The 23,320-nt window shown below is 49.5% G+C and overlaps 4 protein-coding genes across 4 annotated transcripts; 3 read left to right on the top strand and 1 right to left on the bottom strand.

The window, feature by feature from the left end:
• Positions 1 to 1,812: 1,812 nt before the first annotated feature.
• Positions 1,813 to 3,748, top strand: LOC135827017 (uncharacterized). Its single transcript, XM_065339540.1, has 4 exons — positions 1,813 to 2,131; positions 2,191 to 2,512; positions 2,657 to 3,003; positions 3,255 to 3,748. The coding sequence occupies exons 1-4, from the start codon at positions 1,813 to 1,815 to the stop codon at positions 3,746 to 3,748; spliced, it is 1,482 nt and encodes a 493-aa protein (XP_065195612.1).
• Positions 3,749 to 7,607: 3,859 nt separating this feature from the next.
• On the bottom strand, positions 7,608 to 12,262 carry LOC135827016 (uncharacterized protein K02A2.6-like). The gene is made up of 2 exons (XM_065339539.1): positions 12,088 to 12,262; positions 7,608 to 11,479 (listed from the first exon to the last, which is right to left on the bottom strand). Exons 1-2 carry the CDS (start codon positions 12,260 to 12,262, stop codon positions 7,608 to 7,610), a joined length of 4,047 nt encoding a protein of 1,348 aa, XP_065195611.1.
• Positions 12,263 to 12,636: 374 nt separating this feature from the next.
• On the top strand, positions 12,637 to 16,092 carry LOC135827015 (uncharacterized). Its single transcript, XM_065339538.1, has one exon. The coding sequence runs from the start codon at positions 12,637 to 12,639 to the stop codon at positions 16,090 to 16,092; it is 3,456 nt and encodes a 1,151-aa protein (XP_065195610.1).
• Positions 16,093 to 16,272: 180 nt separating this feature from the next.
• LOC135827014 (uncharacterized) lies at positions 16,273 to 18,469 on the top strand. The gene is made up of 2 exons (XM_065339536.1): positions 16,273 to 16,799; positions 16,933 to 18,469. Exons 1-2 carry the CDS (start codon positions 16,273 to 16,275, stop codon positions 17,807 to 17,809), a joined length of 1,404 nt encoding a protein of 467 aa, XP_065195608.1. The 3' UTR covers positions 17,810 to 18,469.
• Positions 18,470 to 23,320: the final 4,851 nt, after the last annotated feature.

The following is a 23,320-nucleotide window of genomic DNA, read 5'->3' as shown; positions in this document are numbered from 1 at the left end:
GATCTGTGTTTGTGTGTGTGTGTGTGTGCTTGTGTGTGTGTGTGTGTGTGTGTGTGTTTGTGTGTGTGTGTGTGTGTGTGTGTGTCAGTTGTAGTTGTAGGAGTCAGTTGTGCTTTTTGGAGCTCTGACAAGGAGGATGTAGCTGCCTTCAGCAGCCATGCGCCGTGTGGTGTAGACCAGGCCATAGCTGTGGCAGCCCGTCTCATTGAATTTGCGCTTCACTGGGAGTTTTTTTTGACACGCAATAACACAAGCAGGAGACGCAGTATAGTTCGAACGAAATTTGAATTTTCAAAATTGAAGATGAAGGCGAAGAGAAAGTTGGGATGACAGAGGCTTCTTGTCCTAGTCACTAGTTGAGAGCACAGGAGATGCTCGGATTTGCCGTAAGGTGCCATCTGCTGCTAAGCGAGTCGATCGCGGCTGGGATTTCTTGTCGGAGGAATTACGAACATTTAGAATTGGCGTAGCTGGCATACAAGAAACCAAGTGGTTTGGAAGTGATGTCTGGCCTGTCGGCGCTTGCACTTTTGTCCATTCCGGTAGGCCCTCGCCGGCCGACAGTGAAACAGCTCGGCGTAACGAGGGCGTTGGGATTTGGATGGGGCCTGACATGACATCGGCCTGGAGCAGAGGCAGCGAACAGTGGAACGGGATCAGTTCACATATCGTCACAGCTCGCTTTCTAGTTGGCATGAAGGGACACGAGCTCCAGCGTGGTGGCCAAAGATATTCTGACCAGTATCTGACAATTGTAAATGTGTACGCACCACCCAGCAAGGCGACTCGAGCAGTGAAGGATAAATTCTTTCGAGACTTGCAAGAGGCCCTTCATCATGTGAACAAAAATGATGTAATGGTCCTTCTAGGATATTTCAACGCTCGAGTCGGTTCATTGTCACTTGCAGATCCTTCTGATGAGCGCCCACTGTGGGACCAGGTACTAGGACAGTTTGCACTCAGTCAATGCAACCAGGCTGGGGAAGATCTGCTGCCTTTTTGTGCCAGGAACTCTCTCAATGCAACCAGGCTGGGGAAGATCTGCTGCCTTTTTGCGCCAGGAACTCTCTCAATGCAACCAGGCTGGGGAAGATCTGCTGCCTTTTTGCGCCAGGAACTCTCTCAATGCAACCAGGCTGGGGAAGATCTGCTGCTTTTTTTGTGCCAGGAACTCTCTCTCTCTCTCTCTCTCTCTCTCTCTCTCTCTCTCTCTGCGTAATGAACACCTGTTTTCGCAAGAGACCTTTTCGGCGCGGCACTTGGACACACCCTGCGACCCGACAACAGCATCTGATTGACTATATCATACTACGACAAGACCAACGTATATTCTGTCAGGATGTTACTGTGATGCGCGGTGCATTGCTCTGGATGGATCATTGTATGGTGCGGAATAAGTTGGCACTGGATTTCTTCCGCCCATGCTAGTCACAGTCAGCTCCACGTCGACTGGCGGTGCACAACCTGCATGATAGTGACTTCCGGAAGGAATTTCAGACCAAGCTGGATGATGCGCTTGGAAATGGTCCTGGTCTGCAGCAAGAGCCACCTGGGGATGACACCATTGACTCGTCTTGGTCTCGCGTTCGTGACCCGCTTATATCGGTTTTTTCATCAGTCCTCAGATAGAAGCGCCGTGCCCAGCCGCATTGGTTCCTTGAGAGTCGTGATGAGCTGGAACCGCTCATTCAGGAGAAGAACAAACACCACCAGATCTTGCTAGCCAATGACACCCGCCAAAACCGTCAGGTCTTCAGGAGACACCAGCGACTTGTTGCAAAGCCAGTGCGGGATGCAAAGGACAGATGGGTCATGAAGACCGCACGTCGTGCAGAAGAGACCAAGAAAGATGGTCGTACTCGGTGGCGCTGCATAAACATGTTGCAGGGTGTTCATGTCGGGAGGAAATCAACTGCTACATCATCTGTTCTCGATGAGAATGGGAATGCTACGCCAGATATTGAATCTACCCAGGCCAGATTCGGTCGGCATTTCGAGCGTGTTCTGAATGTTCCCTTGGAGTTTAATGCTGATGTGGTGAATTCCATGCCGGAGCTGGAGGTGCGAGAGGATCTAGATACTGTACCAGCATTTGAGGAACTCCAACATGCCTTAGGTAACATGAAGCGAGGTACTGCAGCTGGTCAATCTGCAATTCTGGCATCCTCCCGGAACTTGTGCTTTGTGAAGGTGAAGTTCTTCAGTGTCGCATTCATGAGCTGATGGTGCAGGTATGGTCGTCTGGAGGCGTCCCCGGTGATTGGCGAGATTCGCAAATTGTCCCCATCCCCAAGAAAGGTAATCTTCGCGTGTGTGACAACTGGCGTGGCATCAGTCTGCTGGACGTCGTAGGCAAGCTGTTCGCGCGGATCATCCAGGATCGTCTTGAGGAGATCGCCGAGGACATTCTGCCGGACACGCAATGTGGTTTCCGCAAGGGACGTGGCTGCGTAGATATGGTATTTGTTGCCCAGCAGCTTGTGAAGAAAGCCATCGAACATCAGTCGAACTTGTACGTCCTAGACTTGCGAAAGGCTTATGACTCTATCCCCCGTTCTGGATTGTGGGTGGTCCTGGAGAAATGCGGTTTTCCTCCAAAAATGTTGTGATTGATCCAGTCTCTGCATAATGCCCATCTTCGTGTCGGCAATGGCAGGTCGTCGGAATTTGAGGTCCGCAATGGTTTGCGTCAAGGATGCACACTTGCTCCTATTATGTTGAACATATATTTCGCAGCTGTTGTGGCCCACTGGCGGTCGATCTCCGCTGTTCCTGGCTTTCCACTGTGCTATCGTTTGGGTCGCAAGCTTGTCGGCGATCGCACAACCAAGGGTTGCCTTGAGCACCTTGATGGCACTGAGTCACAGTTCGCCGACGATGCCGCACTGTACATCACCTCACATGATAATCTGTGCACTATGGCCAATGAGTTCATCTCATGCACGTTTGACTCGGGCCTGACGGTCAGTATCACCAAGACCAAGGCAATGTCGGCTGGACCAGGTCGAGTGTGTGCAGATCTCCCTGTCCTCTGTGGTGATAACGTCATCAGTTGCCAGGATGAATTCACCTACCTTGGAAGCAACATAAGAGGGGATGGTCAGCTGGATCATGAAATCGCATCCCGTTTGGCAAAGGCATTGCGTGCGTTTGGCAGACAGCGGACCCCATCTTCCGCAACACGTCACTGTCTCTTGGGACACGGCGCTATGTGTACCAAGCTTGCGTCTTGATGGTCCTGTTTTATGCATTAGAGACCTGGACGTTGAAGACCCCGCAGCTGCATCGCCTCGAGGTATTCCATGACCATTGCATCCGAGTGATTCTGGGTGTGTCACGGGACCAGCAGTGGCAGGAGCGCATTTCTTCTGAGGAACTAGCCCGTCGTTTTGGTATGCCGTCGTCAATGGCGGAGATCGTACGCTGTCACCGTTTACGCTGGCTTGGCAACCTTGGGCAAATGGAGGATTCCCGTCTCCCCAAGCGCGTTCTGTTTGCCGAGGGACTCAACACAAGGTCCAGGCATGGCCCCAAGAAACGTTGGAGGGATTTCGCCGCTGCTGATCTGAGTGCTCGGTGCATGACAGGTGACTGGTGGGACTTGGCACAGGACAGACGAGACTGGCGCCTCATGTGCAATCGTCCCCGGCCGGCTGAGCCAAAGCCTAGAGTTTTCATTTGCGGCTGTGGCAAGGACTTCCGTCGGCCCAACGATCTAACTCGCCACAGGAAATACTGCAAATCCTGATGCTATCATTGCACGGAGCAATGGGCATCCAAAGGTCCAAAGGTGTGTGTGTGTGTGTGTGTGTGTGTGTGTGTGTGTGTGTGTGTGTGTGTGTGTGTGTGTGTGCGTGTGTGTGTGTCCCATACGGTGCAGTGGTATGTGCAGTCGATTTCCAATCGAGAGGTTGCGGGTTCAATTCCCGACGATTATGGTCGTACACGTCTTTCTTCTCTTTCTCGGACTCTTCCTGACTTCTCTTTCATTCTCCTGGGTGGTTACCAACAGCCAGTGTATGCCGGAGTATGTGGTGTGGTGTGTGTGAAGAAAAAAAATGGAAAAATGAAAAATAGGGATTCACTGGCCAGAAAAAGTCACTTCAAACAGCTGCGTGGTGGATACCAGGCTAAAAAATAGTGGCGGTCAATTCATCAGCCTTGCAAGCTGTTGAATAGTGTAATTCCAGCACAAGTTGCTATGTCTAAAATAGCTGTTCGCTATCATCGCTTCCGCGATGTGCATGTCTGAGGTCTGAGGTCTGAGGTGTGTGGTGCCACACTTGCACTCAGCCGGTTCATGGACGTCGCAACTCGCTTCGGCCTCACCATCAACCTATCAAAAACCAAAGTAATGGCGGTCGGCTTCGGCATTTCTCCAGAGGATGGTCGTCCATTGGTGGTTGGCGGGGAAATTGTCGAGAATGTGCATGACTTTCGCTACCTAGGCTCCATCATCCATACTGGTGGCCGCACCGCAGTGGACACTCGGTCCCGAATAGCGTCAGTATCTAGGGCATTCGGAGCGTTGCGTCGATCTGTCTTTGATGATGGCGATCTTTCACTGGCAACGAAGCGAATGGTGTGATGCATGTGTGGCTTCTCTTCTCCTTTACGGAGCGGAGTGCTGGGTGCCACTGAAAAGCGAGCTTGAGGCGCTGTCCGCCTTCCATCTTCGCTGCATTTCCGCAATCTTAGCCCTCGGAAGAAGAGACACCTGGGTCTTCTACATCAACAGGAAGACCATTCTGGAGGCCTGGAATCGTCGAGATCCGGTGGATATTACCACATGTGTTCTTCGCCACCATCTGGAATGGCTAGGCCATCTAGCTAGGATGGACGGCGATAGAGCTCCGCACCAGCTCCTGTTTGGTACGCTCCTTCCGCCGAGGCCGGCTTGCGGTCCTCGGAAACGGTGGTGAGACTCTGTCAGAGCTGACCTCTCCACTGTGAACATCGACCACACGGAATGGTACGACCTCGCCCAGGAGCGTGGGAAATGGCGCATTGCGTATTCCGCTCAACCAGTACCGCGATCGGCTCAGCGTGACACTGCTGTGCTCTGCGATGTCTGCCAGCGTACTTTCGCCCACCAGAAATACAAGAATCGCCACAAGTGCCTGGCCGGTGGGGGCAGCCCATATCTGAGCAGTCCGGCAGCCGACTATGTAATGCGTGCGGGAGATGGTTTTTGAGTGCTGGCGGGCTAGCTTCGCATAAGTGTCTCTCCAACTCGGCTGCTGAAGTGGCGTCGGTCTCGGCTGTGGCATCGGCAGACTCGGTCCGGAACAGCGGGTTGCCCTGCCCTGCTGCAGAGCGCATTGTCTCGGCTGCGGTCACTGCTGCAAGTCATCCCGTGGTGTTAGATATTGCATGCGTCTTCACTCTGTACATTGACTCTTGATTTGACAGCTGCATGCATCTCTTGTATTTATGGCTACCGTGTGTTACCGTCGGACAACATTACGATTTATTGTTACATGTACGTTCTATGTCAAGTCAACTCTGTTCCCATTCGTTTTCTAGTTCTATACTTACTGCCATGACTTGTCCCGTTTATGGTTATACAGTCTTCTTCTTTTCCTGTCTTATTGCTTTCGTTTACCGGAGACTTCTACGGTATGTCTATATTCGCCTCCACGATGTCCTTATCCTGACACTAGCATTTTCTGCGTCGCGTACGGCTGGTGGGAATATCTACCCCAGCCGTCGTGATGTAGGCGCTTCCTCATCATTACTACTTGGAGGACAGTCACGAGTTTGAGTATCTCTGATACTAATGATAATGATTCTTACTGAAGTATGAGGAGAATTGTTTCCGAGTGGAAAGACACTGAGTGTCTATGTGTAATAACTAAATTAATGAGCTCAACGAAGAGCCAAAACGTCCTTTAGGATTCTACTACTACTACAGTCCATTCAGAAAAAAATGAACTTCTAGCTTTTGGCCATAAATGGGTCAAACGTTGAGTTTTTTTAGAATTTTTTTCTGCAATCCCATATGGAATCCTCTTCCAATTATGTTTCTGAAGTTTTTTTGTCCAAAAAGCAAGCCATAGCAAGAATAGGATTTCGGCCCGGTTTTGCCCCAAAAGCACTGAATTGGGAAAAACCATCAAAATCCAGGCCGTTTGACCCCGCCTGCAACAGTGCATTCTGCGGTTCGAACCCCAGTTCAGGCACCCTTTTTGGACCCTTTTTCAAATTTCAAAGTAATTAGTTCGCAGCACTGCACTGTGTACGATGAAATCACGAAAAATCGCCAAATACGGGAGCTCGCCAGAGCCAGGACCCATTTTTTTATGAATGGACTGTAGTACGGGCAGAACCAGAGTAGGATCTCTAAAATTGGTCCTTCGAGCCGGATTCAATGGATGCGAGGTCGAGAAAGGCTGACCAGAGTGTTGCCTTCGCCAGAGCAAGAATCGCGGTTCTGAACGAAATCGAAAATGGATCACCTGTAAGTGCTGTCAAACTGTCACTCGTGGAGCTGGACCTAAAAGTATATTGCTTGCTTAGTACATTGCGGGAGGATCGTATGTAGCAACACAAGAAATGTATGCAAACACAGTGGCTATGGTTAGTGAGTACATGTACAGAATTTGTTCAAACTACAACAGTTCACCGGTGCGAGCTCTATAAGCGGTGTACAGTACACCCGGAATGCCGATAAGGTGAAAGCGTACCTAGCGAGTCTAGATAAGGACACGGATCACGCGAGAGGAGCTGCAGGCCTTGTCCTGAGCGGCCATATGCAGCAAACAGACAGCACGAGTCGTGCACAGGCAGACGCACAGGTTCCCGAAACGGGCGAGAGTGCGCCGTTATGCGAACCCGCTGGTGATCAGACGGCTTTACAAGGCTATGGTCATCATCAAAAGGCAGATACGAAGGATCGGCAAGAGTATCCAAACGACGTAGAAGGTGCAACTGCAAATAGTGATACAACGTGGGCGAACGCTTTTGTTATGTCTGGCCCTAAGGGCCCACACACAGCATTACTCAGGTTCGTACAGTTATTGTAATAATCAAGGAACAGAAAGACAAGGAAAAGAGAGCTCACATTCTCGGACCTAGTCCAGCACAGCAAGCATGCAAAACCAGCCACGAGCCCAGGCGCGCATGCGCGCCTTATCACATCACGTACACAGCAATCGCCCCCCAAGAATTTTTCCCGGGGTAAAATTATAACATAAGCAAAGAGGCACTCAAATTTGGCGCCGACAGATATAGCTGTTGACACTACAACGGCCAGATAATACAAAAGCAAAAAGTTCAAAAAACATTGCACACATAGTCACATATACTTATAACAGTTACTGCAGCTTCCAGAATAGTCCATGAGAGCTGAGCTATAGATCGAGGTAGGAATGACAGATAAAGTCAGCCAATATTGCATAGCGTTGGGGAATTAGATCAGATCGGAAGAGGAACCATGCAAATGTTTCAATGAATTAAACGCAAACAATCTTATGTGAAGACTGTTCGTCATGACCTACATGTAGAATATTCATCTGGCCCAGAAATGTCCACTTCCTACACTCAGGCCGCATCAGATCAAAGTAACAGGAAAAGCAATACATACTCAAAGGCAATAGTACGGATACTTAGCAGTTCTCAATCAAGCGCTTGGGCGCGGAGACATGTCGGTCGGAGCGACGCAAGGGTGCCGGTGCAACAACACTGGGAGCCGTCTCGACTCCAACGGCGTCTGCTGCTGGGGCTAGCGTATCATCCGGCCTGGCAGTGCTACTGTTGCTGCTAGCGTCCGGAAATGGTAGAGGAGAATCCAGCACTGTCGGTGGGTCACTGGTCGGTGTAGGCAGCTGTGCGACCGCCTGGTCCGCAGAGGAAGAAACGGGTACTTGGCCAAACTGCACCGCCCGCGGTCGTAGTTGGTCCCTATGGCGCTTCCAGACGACATCATCCACCTGTACTCCGAAACTGTGAGGGCTGTGGACATGCACTACAGTAGCTGGTACCCAAGTTGCTCCACGACCAAAGTTCAGGGCGAACACAGCGTCACCGGTGTTAAACTTTGGCGTAGTCAAGCTCTCCTGGTACACCTTGACCTGCCGATGACTCTTAGACTGCCGCAATGCACTGAGCCGGATTCTCGGTTGCCGGCCCATTAACAGCTCCGCCGGCGTCTTCCCACTGGTGGTCGGCGTTGTTCGATGCGCTAAGAGAAACCGGTCGAGCCTGACGTTGAGTGGTTCACCAGTATTCGACATTTCTTTCATCTTCTGCTTGAAGACGCCAACGTAGCGTTCGGCGAGGCCATTAGTTGCTGGATGACCTGGCGCCGTTGTTGTGTGTAGAATGCCATTGCCATCCAGGAACGCCTGGAATTCCGCACTCGTGAAATGACTGCCGTTATCTGTAACCAAGTGCTCAGGCAAACCAAACACAGAAAACAGATGGCGTAAAGCAGAAATCATGGTCGCACTGGTTGCATGAGCCATGGGTATTACATCCAAGTACTTAGAGTAAGCATCTACCACCACCAAGAACATTTTTCCCAGAAATGGCCCGGCAAAATCAATGTGTATCCGTTTCCATGGACCCGTCGGCCATGACCAAACACCGGGTTTTGCCGGTGGGCATTTGGCATTCTCTTGGCATTGCAAACACGCATTGACTTTAGATTCTATATCCTGGTCAATATTGGGCCACCACAAGTAGCGCCGGGCCACTTGCTTCATTTTCACCATGCCAAAATGCTCTGCATGCAGATCTCGTAGCAAGAGCATTCGAAGTGAGTTAGGAATCACCACCCGGTTGTCCCATAACAAGATATCATTCTCCACAGACAATTCCATTCTCTTGCTAGCATGTGCCTTGAGGTCTTCCTCAATTTCAGCAGGCCACCCATTAACCGCATAGCGAATTACTTTAGCCAATACAGAATCCTTTGCCGATTCTGCTCTCACCACAGCCGCTTTGATTATTGAGTCGTTCTCGATAAGCAAGACCTGTACCGTGACGGTCTCCTCCTCGCTCGGTGACACAAATTGCATTGGTTGTCGCGAGAGAAAATCGGCATGGACGTTTTCTTTCCCCGCGAGATACTGCATTTCGTAATCATACGCTGCCAGTTGCAATGCCCATTTCTTGATTCGATTAGAGGCGAGAGTGGGGACATCCTCGTGATTTCCCAGTAACTTCAAGAGTGGCCGATGATCAGTGACCACTATGAACTCTCTACCGAGTAGGTACTGGCGAAATTTGGTCACTCCGAACACCACAGCCAATGCTTCTCTTTCAATTTGAGCATAGCGTGACTCTGCTGGGATCAGCTTACGCGACATGAATGCGATCGGTCGTAATTCGCCATTCTCCTGCTTCTGCAGTAGGACTGCGCCAAGGCCCACTCCCGAAGCATCCACTTGCAACACTGTTGGCCTTTGTAAATCATAGTGTGCCAGTAGGGCTTCTGAACACATAGCATCTTTCAATTTGCCAAAAGCTTGCTCGTGAGTGGTCTCCCAGTGCCATTTCCCACCCTTTTTCAAGAGGTCGTACAAAGGAGCTGCAATTTCTGCGAAATGAGGCACAAACTTCCGCACGAAATTTGCAGAACCGATGAAAGATTGCAATTCGGCAACATTCTGTGGTGGTTTGGCCATTTTCAGTGCCTGTATCCTGGCTGTTGAAGGGGAGACGCCCTGCCCACTGATCGTGTGACCTAAGTAAGAGAGTGCCTCAGCCATGTAACAGAATTTCTCCGGATTCAATTTGAAACCTTTCTCATCCAGTCGATGGAGTACCCGGTCCACGTTTTCCTCATGGATTTCATCATTTTCCCCGGTACACAGCACATCATCAATGTACCCGCCGCTGCCTGGTAGCGCAACCAAGGTTTCTTCCATTACCCTTTGGAAAATGGATACGGCACTGTGGAAACCAAACGGTAAGCGTTTGTACTGGTACAGGCCCTGAATTGTGTTGATGGTGGTGTATTTCCTGCTTTCCGGTGCTACCTCTAGCTGGTGGTATGCTTGGGACAAGTCGAGTTTGGTAAACTTCCCTCCCGGGCCCAACTTGTGCAACAATTCCTCGAGGGTGGGAAGTGGGTACTGTTCACATTCTGAATGCTTGTTAATAGTCCCACTGTAATCTGCGCAAATCCGTAATCCTCCTCCTGGTTTCTCTACTTGTACCGTTGGTGAGGCCCATTCGGAATGCGTCACTTTCTCAATCACCCCATCAGCCTCGAGTTTGTTTAACGCGTCGATGTACCGCTGTCGAATTGCTAGAGGTACTGGTCTTGCTCGTTTGTAGACCGGTTGTTCATCTGACACGTGCAGCTTTACTTGCACCCCTTGCACCGTACCCACAGTGGAGTTGTCAAACAGATTCGGGTATTTCTTAACGAAATCGGTAGTGGATTGCCCGCCAGTGCCCACTTTGAATATAGATTTCCATGGCAAAGTAAATCTGGACAAGACACCCCGGCCTAAGAGAGAAGGACCATCACATTCAGTAACTCTGACCAGAACATTCTCCTCTACACCACCCAAAGCCATTTTCATTTCGATTTCACCCAGACATTTGATTGGATTTCCTGTGTATGTAGATAGGGTGATGCTGGATGGTACCAGCTCAGACACGGAGCCATTGCATTTCAGAAAATCATTTTTTCCTAGCAGTGTGACGGTGCTACCCGTATCAATTTCCAAGTGCACCTGGACCCCATTTAGCTCGACAGGCGTAGTGTACGGTGCTACAGCTCTGTCACTCATGGTGGCATTCACATTCAACATCGGTACAGAATCATTACAAGGAACAAGCTCACCGGGGTTTGATGTTGTCCCGACATGCTTGACGGACCTGGCCGCTTTCTTCTTTAGGCAGGCTCGTTCGATGTGTCCCAGTTTGCCGCAAGCACGACACTTCGCAGATTTGAAGTGGCACTCATCCGGTCGATGTCCCAGCTTGTCACAGCGGAAACAGGGCTTGTCAGATTTGAACGTGGCGTTGTCGGCGAGCCCCGGCTCTCCGCGTACTGCATGAACCTGCGTTGAAAACTTCTCAGACTCGCGGAAAGCTGTCTCATGAGCCGTGGCCATGTCGACAACCTGCTGAAATGTTGTCGTCTCCTCAGCCTTCGCCAGGATTTCCTTCGTCGTGCTGGTAGAACCGATCGCAGTGATGAACTGGTCACGCAAGGCCCTGTCGAGATAAGCTTCAAACTTGCAGTCCATGGCTGCCCGTTTCAATCGAGCCGCAAACATGATCGCAGGCTCGCCCTCCTTCTGCAGGGTTTTCTGAAATTGATAGGTAGCAGCAACTACACTGATCTTGGGCTTGAAATAATCACAGAGGAGCTTCAGCAACTCTTCGAACTTCTTCTGCCCTGGTTTATCTGGGAGGCACAAATTCTTCAGTGTGGAATAAACCTGACCGGATAGTTGACTAATCAGCACGGCGCACTTTTTCTTGTCTGCCGCTGTCTGTACTGTCTCGGTTGCATCGTCTGCAACTTGGCCAATGTCATTAGCCAGAAAATGAAAATTGAGTCTCTCTGCATACTCGTCAAAATCCCCAGTTTCGAAAATTTCTAATCTGGAGTTGCGTCATCCCATCTTCGTCGCCAATAGTTATGTCTGGCCCTAAGGGCCCACACACAGCATTACTCAGGTTCGTACAGTTATTGTAATAATCAAGGAACAGAAAGACAAGGAAAAGAGAGCTCACATTCTCGGACCTAGTCCAGCACAGCAAGCATGCAAAACCAGCCGCGAGCCCAGGCGCGCATGCGCGCCTTATCACATCACGTACACAGCAGCTTTCGTGCCAGACATTGCTACGCCAGTAATTGTTCCAGAAAGCACCGAGTATATGATTGAGAATGCACAGCAGTTCAACACTGGGACAGCACCATTGGCCCACACCTACAACTCCATGGACACATTGTGGCAACCTGGCAAACAGACCCCAGAGACTGCATCGCAACCTGTGTCTAGGATGCAATCACAGAGCACACGCATGCAGTACACACACACACAGCCTTTGTATGTGTCGCAGTCTTTGTCGCAGCCCTTGCCTTCATGTAGGTCACAACCGTTGTCTGCGTATCAGTACTTGTCGCTGCCTGTGTCGCAGCAGTCGCTACCCGTGTCGCTGCAGTCGTTGCCGCCGTTGTATGCAGATCAGTCTTTGCCGTTGCCTGTGTCGCAGCAGTCGCTGCCCGTGTTGCAGCAGTCGCTGCCTGTATCGCAGCAGTCGCTGCCCGTGTCGCAGCAGTCGTTGCCGCCATTGTCGGCAGATCAGTCTTTGCCTGTGTCGCAGCACTCGTTGCTGCCGTTGTACGCGTCCCAGTCGGTCTATGCGCCGAAGTCGTCGCAGCCTTGGTCTACGTTGCAGCCGTCGTCTATGCCGCAGCCGTTATCATGCATGCTACCGCCGCAGCGGTTTTCCACGCCGCTACCGAGGCCCAGGCCACAGCCGTTGTCTGGGCTACAACAACAGCAGCAGCAGCGGCAACAACTACAGCAACAGCAACAGCAGCAACAGCAGCAGCGGCAACAACCACAACAACAGCAGCAGCAGCAGCAGCGGCAACAACAGCAGCAGCAGCGTCAACAGCAACAATACCAGCAGCAGCAACCCGTGCAGACCAGTTGGTCTGGAATGACAGCCAGCTCAACATCGTCAACAGCAGCACCAACAGACGTGTACCGACACCTGAAGAAAGTGAAGATACCTACGTTTAGTGGTGATAAAACAGCATACAGAACATGGAAAGCAGCATTCTCGGTTTGCGTTGAGCAGCAAGATTTATCGCCAGAGCTGAAATTATTGCAACTACGTCAGTGTTTGACGGGCTCAGCATTGAAAGCGATAGAATCTTATGGATACTCAGCAGCAGCGTACACCGCAGCAATCAGGCGTCTAGAACAGAAGTTTGGTGGCGATAGAAGACAGACAGCAGTGCATACAGAGGCGCTGGCGCGGCTACCCGTGATACGAATGGAACGAGCTGCCCAGGATCTGGAAAAGTTCGCTGATCTTCTCCAAGTAGCTGTCATTCACCTAGAAGACGCCGGACACAGCCAGGAACTTCAGGCTGGTGCATTCTATCAGCAGCTCCTGAAGAAACTGCCACAGTCTCTCTTGACGCAGTACTACCGCCAGATGACAGAAAGAGGTGAAGCGGAGACGGTATGCACTCTGCTGGCCTGGGCATTAAGAGAAGCGGATTACAGAACAACAGCACAGGAGACGCTCACTGGCATCACCACACAGCCTGAGGGGACCGGTACACGCAACAAACAGACCTACAGAGAACAGCCAACAGCAGCAGCATTAGCAGCCTTTACGTCCCCGGCAAGTGCCAGTTGCGTGTTCTGTGGACAGAGTCATGAGAAGGCCAGGTGCTCTGTCGTTACAAACACAGAGAAGCGGAAGGACATAGTTAAGAGCAACGGAAGGTGCTTTTTGTGTCTGAAACCGAACCACATAATCCGTCACTGTCAGTCGAAGTTGAAATGCGCCAAGTGCCAACGTCGACACCACACTACCCTGTGTGACTCAACATCTGACAGGCCATCACCTGTAACACCACCCACGTCGCGCTATGAAAAGAAGCCGGCCGCTAACAACCAGTCTAGGGCAGCATCGGCTCCAAGCAAGAAGGGACCAACCAACCCATCCGCCAGCAGCGTTACACTGTCATCTGTCAGTGCTCTGACATCCTCTAGCAAAAACAACAGTATGGTTTTGCTGCAGACCGCTAAAGCTATCGTCGCACCAAGCATACCGATGCGAGACAACGGGATCCCTGTGAGGGTGTTGTTCGACGGAGGGAGCCAGCGCTCGTTCGTGACACGTGATGTGCAAAGGCGGCTGGACCTAAAGACAGGCAGGCAGGAATGCTTGAAAGTGAATGCCTTTGGTGAAGGCTCTGGTGGGGACAGCGGTTTGAGAGACGTGGTGAATCTGACCGTGCAGAGTACGGAGGGAGACCCCCCGCGGCTGGAGTGTGTCGTGATTGAGGCAATTTGTGCAGCAGTCCAGAACCAGCACCCTGCACAAGCAGTCCACTGCTGCGGTGCGCTCCAAGGCCTCACACTGGCAGACGACAGCGACGGCACAGCCACAATCGATCTATTGATTGGAGCCGATCAGTACTGGCAATTTATGATGGGCAAGACGATCACGACGGCCGCTGGTCCGACAGCCATCCATACGCGTCTTGGCTGGGTCTTGTCTGGTCCTGCATCAGGCACAACTAGTACGACAGGCACATGCCTCGCTACTGAGGTGCACAGCTTAACGGCGCAGGTCCTTGATCAGCAGCTGCAACAATTCTGGGAGCTGGAGTCTCTTGGGATACACCCAATCACGGAAAATCAAGTCCAAGCAGCATTTAATGAGACGGTGACGTTCGAAGAGGGACGCTACACCGTGCGACTCCCCTGGAAGGAAGTCCATGCAACGCTGCCCGACAACTTTCGAATCAGCAACAAGCGCCTAATGTCCCTGACCCTGAAGCTGGAGAAGACGCCGAGTGTCTTCAATGAGTATGCTAGGGTGATGAGGGAGCAGTTGGCAGCAGGCATCATCGAGGAAGTCAAGGACCCGGAATGTGGTGATGTGGGAAACGTGCACTATGTGCCACATCAAGCCGTTGTCCGAGAAGACAAGACCACGACAAAGGTCCGTGTCGTGTATGATGCGTCATCCCGCTCAGGCAAGGGCCCGTCAATCAACACCTGTCTCAACGCGGGACCCAATCTGTTGGAGAAGATACCCGATATCTTAATGCGTTTCCGTTGCCATGCCATTGCCCTGACAGGTGACATCGAGAAAGCGTTTCACATTCTCCGCGTCGGTGAGGATGACCGAGATGTGCTTCGGTTCCTATGGTGGGACGATCCGTTTTCAACAAACCGACAAATCAAGGTTTTTCGGTTTGCACGCGTTATGTTCGGCTTGACTTCAAGTCCATTCCTGCTGAATGCAACCCTGAAACATCATCTGGACAAGTATCAAGTTGATGACCCTGATTTCGTCAGCGTTGTGGGCGATTCGATGTACGTTGACGACTTGGCTGCCGGAGCGGACGACGAGGAAAGCGCAGTCACTCTCTACTCCAAGTTGAAGGAGCGCATGGGTGACGGTGGCTTCAACATCCGCAAGTTTGCATCAAGTTCTATCTCCGTCCAGCAGCACATCAACACAGCTGAAAAGTCAGCTTTGGTGACTTGCTCCATATCACCTCAGGAAGATGACCTGACGTATGCCAAGACATCACTAAACAGCAGCGAGAACGACAAAGTTCTAGGCGTCAAGTGGAATCGAGTGCACGATGAACTAGTCGTGGACATAGCAGCCATATTCGCCAAGCCGAGCACCCGAATGACGAAGCGCGCAGTGTCATCAGAGGCCGCCCGCATCTTCGATCCCCTCGGCTTAGTGTCACCCGTCACCATAAAGTTGAAGTTGTTTCTGCAGCAGCTGCACGTGGCCGGGTTTGATTGGGACACCCCACTATCGCCACAATTGGCTCAAGAGTGGACCGCTCTCGTCAACTCACTGCAGAACGCCTCCCCGTTACGAGTTCCTCGTCGCTACTGCAGCAGCACTATCAGCAGTGGTCGGGTATCTCTGCATAGGTTCTGTGACGCTTCCCAGACGGCTAACGGTGCCGTGGTCTACTTGAAAGTAGAAAGTGACGAGGTGGCGGTTCAGCTGGTCATGGCCAAGACGCGGGTGGCCCCAACTGCCAAGCAGACAATCCCGAGACTGGAACTGCTATCAGCTCTGATCCTAGCTCGCCTAATGGCCACAGTGAGGCAAGCTCTAGAGAAGATGATTCTCATCTCATCTGTTCACTGTTGGACAGACTCGCAAGTCGCACTCGGGTGGATCACCAATGAGGATCAAGAGTGGAAACAGTTTGTCCAGAATCGCGTGGATGAAATCCACCGACTGACTGGCACAGGAGCCTGGGGCTTTTGCCCAGGGACGCTCAATCCTGCGGACCTCCCGTCTCGGGGCACAACACCCGCAGAACTCCACAGGTCAATGTGGCTGACTGGTCCAGCCTGGTTGCACACCGCAAACCGACCACCCGGCCAATAGCCCCAGGAGGGAGAAGTGCCAGAAGAGTGCACAGCTGAGAAGAAGAAGAAAGTGGCACAAGTATGTGTAGCAAGCACTGCGCCGACCCAGGGCATCTCCACCGTGATAGATATCACCAGCTACAGCAGTCTGACCAAGCTACTACGAGTCACGGCCCAGGTACAGCGAGCAGTCAGGCGTATGCAAGGGCAGCAGCTTGAGAATTTCGTCTCTGCTGACGACATGGAGAAAGCGAAGGCGGTCTGGGCTCAGGACATTCAGAGAGAGGCAACCCAAGACCCGAAGTATGCGAACTGGGTTCGTGAGTTCGGTATTTACGAAGACAACAGCGGTGTTCTGCGATGTCGTGGAAGACTGCAGAATGCGAAACTCACGTTCGGTCAGATCCACCCAGTTCTACTGCCAGCCAACCACCCGTACACCAGTCTTGTTGTGGTACGTTGCCATGGAATTGTTGGCCACAATGGTGTCAAGGAGACGCTGACAGAAGTACGAAGTCAGCATTGGATTGTCCGAGGTCGCCAAGTTGTACGTCGACTTATCAACCAATGCACAACCTGCAAGCGACACGAGGGTCCATCATACTCTACGCCAGAAGCACAACCGCTACCTCAGTTCCGTACAACCGTGGACTTTCCGTTCACGTACACAGGCGTGGATTTTGCTGGTCCCCTGTACGTGAAGGATGGCAATGAGACCCGCAAGGCGTAGGTTGCGTTGTTCACGTGTGCAGTGTCTCGCGCTCTCCATCTGGAACTTGTGCCTGATCTGTCAACAGAGTCGTTCCTGCGTTGTTTCCAACGGTTCACTGCCCGGTTTGGACTACCAAGAGAGGTGAAGTCCGAACGGCAAGACGTTCAAGGCAGCCGCGAAGTCGCTGGAAGGACTGTTCACCGTGGAAGAAGTGGCTAGTCGCTTGGCAGACCACGGCGTACGTTGGACCTTCAATCTGGAGAAGGCCCCCTGGTGGGGCGGGTTCTTTGAGAGAACGCTGAGATGTGTCAAGCGTTGTCTCAAGAAGATCCTACACCTCTCCAAGGTGACGTACGAGGAACTGCTCACAACATTGCTGGAGATAGAGGCAATCTTGAACAGCCGGCCTCTCTCGTATGTGTCTTCAGAGGACATGGAAGAACCACTTACTCCATCCCACCTCATCTACGGCAGACGAGTGCTGTCCTGCCCCATGATTGACCCGGATGATGTCGACCTGGCCACCGTGCAACGGGATGATGTGTTGCGTCGCCTGGTCCACATCAAACAGCTGACCGATCACTTCTGGACAAGGTGGCAAGCAGAGTACTTGCTGGAGCTCCGCAATGCTCACCGAAAACCAAAGTCTGCAAGTCGCGGAGCCGAAGTTGGCGTGGGAGATATTGTGGTCATACACGAGGATGGTGTGGCCCGCGGGTTATGGAATTTGGCAAGAGTGGAGAAGTTGCTGCCAAGCAAGGATGGACAAGTCCGCGGAGCAGTCGTGAAACACACCACCAAAGGCGGTCGCGTGACATGTTTGCGCCGTCCACTGCAACGGTTGTATCCCGTTGAGTTAGGCGAGCACCGTGAGAGTAACACACCCGATGACGTCACATCCGCTGATTCAGTGGTACCAGCGCCCGTCACTCAGCCATCTGTACCGGAGCCGAGGGCATCTAGAGCGGCAGCCACTCGAGCGAACAGTCTGCGGCAGCAGTTGATCCTGCAAGGCAGAGTATGACAATCTGTTATTTATGTTCGCTGCTCTCTCTCTCTCTCTCTCTCTCTCTCACACACACACACACACACACACTCCTTTTTTTTGGATTACGCATTTGACCAGTAATACTTGCAATATCATAAGTATTCGTTGTTGAGCTACAATACATGCATTCGTTCAGCCTTATGTATCTCAACGGAGGGAGTGTTAGATATTGCATGCGTCTTCACTCTGTACATTGACACTTGATTTGACAGCTGCATGCATCTCTTGTATTTATGGCTACCGTGTGTTACCGTCGGACAACATTACGATTTATTGTTACATGTACGTTCTATGTCAAGTCAACCCTGTTCCCATTCGTTTTCTAGTTCTATACTTACTGCCATGACTTGTCCCGTTTATGGTTATACAGTCTTCTTCTTTTCCTGTCTTATTGCTTTCGTTTACCGGAGACTTCTACGGTATGTCTATATTCGCCTCCACGATGTCCTTATCCTGACACTAGCATTTTCTGCGTCGCGTACGGCTGGTGGGAATATCTACTCCAGCCGTCGTGATGTAGGCGCTTCCTCATCATTACTACTTGGAGGACAGTCACGAGTTTGAGTATCTCTGATACTAATGATAATGATTCTTACTGAAGTATGAGGAGAATTGTTTCCGAGTGGAAAGACACTGAGTGTCTATGTGTAATAACTAAATTAATGAGCTCAACGAAGAGCCAAAACGTCCTTTAGGATTCTACTACTACTAGTACGGGCAGAACCAGAGTAGGATCTCTAAAACGTGGTTTCGAACTGCATAGCTGTGCTAATTTCCTGTCCGGGAAGAAGAGCGGCGTTTCTACATCCAATGCTGAACTCAGTGCTGTCGACCTCTGCACACGGGACACGTGACCATTTGATGGCAGTGTTACCAAGGACCAAGGTGTGTGTGTATGTGTAGTACTTGTGTGTGTGTGTGTGTGTGTATGTATAGTACGAAAAATGGGCATGAACAGTGCAGAAACAACTCATGAACACGGGGTGCAAACTCACGAAAAAAACCTAGGAGCACTTAGGTTTTTTTCGTGAGTTTGCACCCCGTGTTTACGAGTTGTTTCTGCACTGTTCATGCCCATTTGTCACACTTTAATAACTATTATTGTGACTTACTCTTTATCTTAGCCCTCACTTTGTGTAATACTTACTCGTCATGCATCACACTTCTTTGGATTTTTAACCTTTGTTTTTCCCTTGATCACTTTAGTTCCATATTTCCATTGATTATCGGAGCTTGAAAAAAAAATCGATTCTGGAAACACCCAATCTAAAACCGTGAACAAATTGTCATGTTGATTGGTGATGTCTGCGGCATTCGTACTTTTCATAGCTATTATTAAACTTTTATCTCCACGTAGATTATTTGAATAATAATAATACTAAGTATTCGCATGCAACGACGCAAATCCACACAATTCAGTAGACACTTCCTTTATATCAAACGTTTTGTTCCATTCTCTTCAGGATAGTACAGGGAATGTTGTAAATTTGAAAAACACACATAGCTATACAGAGAAAGAAAGAAAGAAAAAAGTCAACACTTCAACGTAAGTGATAAAATGATTAAAGTGTTAAAAACTCAAAAAAACAGCTGCAAGTTGTAGACAAACACGTTGAACACATCAGGGAACACTTGTCACACTTTCACGAGGTGTGACACCAAAAAACTGTAACGATAACACATTCTCCTTCTGTACACATAGTTCTGGATCTAGTTTACGAACATACAAAGCTTCTAACACAGCAAGATGTATTGTAAAAGCCATTATTCTAACGAGGAGCATTATAACGATTTTCCAAAATTGACTAGTTTACGTGAACCAAAGGTAACGATTCTCACTCATTGTCTACGCTCAATAGGACAGTATATGTATCGATTTGTCCTGAAGCTCGGGACCGACCATCCCATAAATTACGCCCCAAGTGGTTTGGCCCCTTTCCTATAACCCAGGTGGTCGGCCCGAATGCCTACAACCTCAAGTTGCCTCATACCAACCGCTGTCACCCGGTATTTAATGTGTCGGCACTCCGTGCCTACGAGAAGAACGCTATTCCTAATAGGAGACAGCCTACGCCTCCGCCTATCATGGACTTTGATGGTCATACCCGCTACATGGTGGAGAACATTCTCAGTCAACGCCGCCGGCAGAATCAGCTTCAGTACCTAGTCAAGTGGCAAGGCTACTCTGATGCCACTTGGGAGCCTGAACATTATTTGTTGGATGAATCTGGTAATGACATTGTTCCACTTCAGAAGTACAAAACCTTGGCTTCTGCCCGCTGAGTTTCGCAGTTGAACTTCTAGTTTTCACCCTACACATTTTGTTGAGCTTATTACACTTTTATTTGCATGGAGTTTCAGTCGTCTTATTGTGTTACTTCAGTGCGAAGCCGTTTTCGTCTCGCACTTGTTTGCGCTTCGTGTCCTCTATTCCACTTGAGCATTTGGGTTATAAGCTCCTTCCTCTCCATAGGAGGGGGATGATGTAACAGTTTCCCCTGTTCGCTATAACTTTACACTCCCTCGCACCTCATGCATCTTACGCCTGTCCATTAGCACCTTCATTGGCGCCATTGCCACATGTATACTATCACCTTTTGCATATAACTGATTGAGGCACGCTCAACCAGGTCTCTTACTTTTGAAGTTCTATTAACCCTGTTACGATGCCAGGGTCAACCTTGGTCGTCCACGAGGTGCTTTGTTGCCCTTGTCAAAATAGCCGCTCATGGCTACTTGCGGTGACGTGTCCATGCTGACTTGACTGATTAGTTCAAGGGACTCAGCAAGTTGCCAATCGAAAGTTTAATGGCTAAACATCACTAGGTAACTTGAATCGGTGTGCGAACATAGTCGGTCTTGCTGCGCAGGTTTTCGTGAACAGCAGTGATCCCTCGCTATTGTACCTTGCTTCAGTGCGTATTTGGTCTCTGGACCAATCTATCATAGTTGGTGAAACAGTTCCACCTAGGGATAAAAGGAGCCAACTTTTTGCGAAATCGGAAATTTGGCCATGTTGAAATGGGAGTGTGGCACGCATGTGAAACTCACAGCCACTAGCTGCCCAGCACAAGAGATCATTCTGGCCCAATGAAGGCCATATTGCACAACTGTTGCAGTCCTTGCTGATGTGTTGTGGTGGAGCAGTTCTTCTTTCTCGTCAGCAGCAAGCGACGCTTCGTAGCGGCTTCATTCGACTTTCTGCGAGGGAAGGGATTACGCCCATGATATCTCAGTGCTGGCAGCATAGCGAAAAGGCAGGTGGAGATACTCTGACTCTGGGTGTACCTTTCTGCTACGAGGTTGGATTCGGCCACAGTGGTATGAAGAGACCAAGCCGAGACGTGCGTGCTGCATGATCCGATCTCACGTCACAGAGCCCAAACTGGAGCATTGTATTGACCCAGACTGTCGTAAGGCTAACAACCTGCACTCTGATTTTCTGGGATCTTACTACAACAGACAACGTACCTAGAATAATAAATTCCCCCGCGCTGCTACCAGGAGATCAGAGTTATGACCTGCCCAGCACCACAGCAAGCGGAGCTTGTGTCACCATGTTACGTTTCTGAACATGGTTTATCCAATTGCTAGGGTAATTATACCAATAAAAACTGCTTTATGGCAGTTTTCTAAAAAAGGTTATTGTGTTCTAGTCCATAGACCCCGTCTAAAAAGTAAGAAATTAACGAAATGTGATAGCTGAAAATTAAAATTTCACACAAAACCTCACAATAATCACACACAGAATGAAAAGCTACATGCAGAAGACCTTTTCCCCTCGTGATCCTCTTTCCTATGCATGCATGTTGCCAATTGTTGGTGCAGTACAAGTTTAGTGTTGAAAGCAGCATTTCAAGTGTTGTGATTATTGTGAGGTTTTGTGTGAAATTTTAATTTTCAGCTATCACATTTCGTTAATTTCTTACTTTTTAGACGGGGTCCATGGACTAGAACACAATAACCTTTTTTAGAAAACTGCCATAAAGCAGTTTTTATTGCTATAATTTCTTTTGTTTTTTCTGTCACCAATCAATGGAATTCCCTATATCAATATGTAAATGATGGCTTTCACATCATATCAATACCATATTATACGCATTGATGTGCAAGCCTTTTCTTGCAGAAAATGGCACTAGCATAATGCATTTTCTTCTGCGGGGAAACATGTGAGCAGTGGTGGTGATACTTTTTTTATACGGAGGTCATTCTGTGCATGTTGCTGTTGCAGAATTTCATGACTCTGTCATAAAATTGTCTTGCCTTTCGGATATTTCAGATTTCTCCACCCTCAATCAGATTTATTTGAGAAATGTAGCCATGCGCCAGGTGCGTGTCGCAGATGTTTTTGTTGATTCTGTGTTTATAATGGTTTATAGTCATGGGTTATCGTGATAAGGTCATCCAGCATCATATTGAAACTGAAATCGTAATCCTGTTGATGTCGATACAACTTTTGGAAGTAGTTCAATGACTTCAAACTGTTAGTCCACGATTGTCTAAAACAACACAGCAAAGGAGGAACAATAAACATGTATTAAAATGTAAACGAATACATTGCTGAGTCCAAAACCTCGTTCCAACAACTACACTGATCCTGAGGAGAAAAGGGGCAAGGCTATGGTTGGAGGTACTGAGAGATAAACAAGGCACTCCACAATGATAAAATCTTACATATCTTTTGGTGAGTATGAATGATATCCAGTCGAACCTCTTTAGGACGAACACCAAGGGACCGATGTTATTTATTCTGTGAGTTTGTCTTAATCTATTTTATAACCAGTGAATACAATTATTTCTCCAATAGACATACGAATAGATTTCTTCTACAGCGAAAGATTCTAAGCCACACCGACTCATTGACTCGTCACGTATGAAACAATTGAGTCACTAGAGAGATTCTGCAAAACGAAAATGCGTACAAACTTTCGCTCTACATCATGAAGTGCGAAACTTCGCACCTTTGGACGCGAAACTTGCAGGGAACGCGAAATGAACTGTCGTAGGAAATTTCGTGAGATCGGGTCATGGCGTACGTGCACTTGGCCCGCGCAAGCGAGATTTTCACGAGACGGGACTGCACCCATTGGCTTGTTTCGTATGAAACAAACAAGTTACTGAACCTCTCCACAATAGAGATTTCCCCTGATATGCGAATTTATTTTTCAAACTCGGTCAATTGGTACTTGAACCTTTCCCTCCAGATTGGGAACTGCCAACGATAGTATGCCACTGACCAGTGCCTTACTTGTAACGTACCAATGTACAATGAATATGAGTATTTCGACAACACATCTAACATAAGCCTTACCGTCAAGAAGTTGAACTCGCGTTCTGCGCAAACTGTAGACAAGGGCAAAGAGATAAAAATGGATCTAAATCCGAATAAAATCAGCACACGTTTCCGTAAATGAAAGGTGAACATAAGCAAATGAATCGAAGGAAACCGGTAAACTTAGAGATCACCTGTCATCGAGTATTCCGTAA

This window comes from Sycon ciliatum, chromosome 11 (genome assembly GCF_964019385.1).
Source record: "Sycon ciliatum chromosome 11, ocSycCili1.1, whole genome shotgun sequence".
In the NCBI taxonomy this organism is placed as follows: domain Eukaryota; kingdom Metazoa; phylum Porifera; class Calcarea; order Leucosolenida; family Sycettidae; genus Sycon; species Sycon ciliatum.
This window is presented reverse-complemented; position numbering and strand designations above follow the sequence as displayed.

Excerpts from the sequence above, each read along its gene's own strand:
- LOC135827015 (XM_065339538.1), top strand. The coding sequence starts at position 12,637 with ATGACAGCCAGCTCAACATCGTCAACAGCAGCACCAACAGACGTGTAC.
- LOC135827017 (XM_065339540.1), top strand. The coding sequence starts at position 1,813 with ATGAAGACCGCACGTCGTGCAGAAGAGACCAAGAAAGATGGTCGTACT. Across the intron at positions 2,132-2,190 it reads CTTAGGTAACATGAAGCGAG|GTGAAGTTCTTCAGTGTCGC; the intron begins GTACTGCAGCTG and ends TGCTTTGTGAAG. Across the intron at positions 2,513-2,656 it reads ATCGAACATCAGTCGAACTT|GTCGTCGGAATTTGAGGTCC; the intron begins GTACGTCCTAGA and ends CGGCAATGGCAG.
- LOC135827014 (XM_065339536.1), top strand. The coding sequence starts at position 16,273 with ATGCAAGGGCAGCAGCTTGAGAATTTCGTCTCTGCTGACGACATGGAG. Across the intron at positions 16,800-16,932 it reads GGCAATGAGACCCGCAAGGC|TCCGAACGGCAAGACGTTCA; the intron begins GTAGGTTGCGTT and ends AGAGAGGTGAAG.
- LOC135827016 (XM_065339539.1), bottom strand. The coding sequence starts at position 12,262 with ATGGCGGCAACGACTGCTGCGACACGGGCAGCGACTGCTGCGATACAG. Across the intron at positions 11,480-12,087 it reads TGCGACACAGGCAGCGACAA|ACGATGCAACCGAGACAGTA; the intron begins GTACTGATACGC and ends GCCAAGTTGCAG.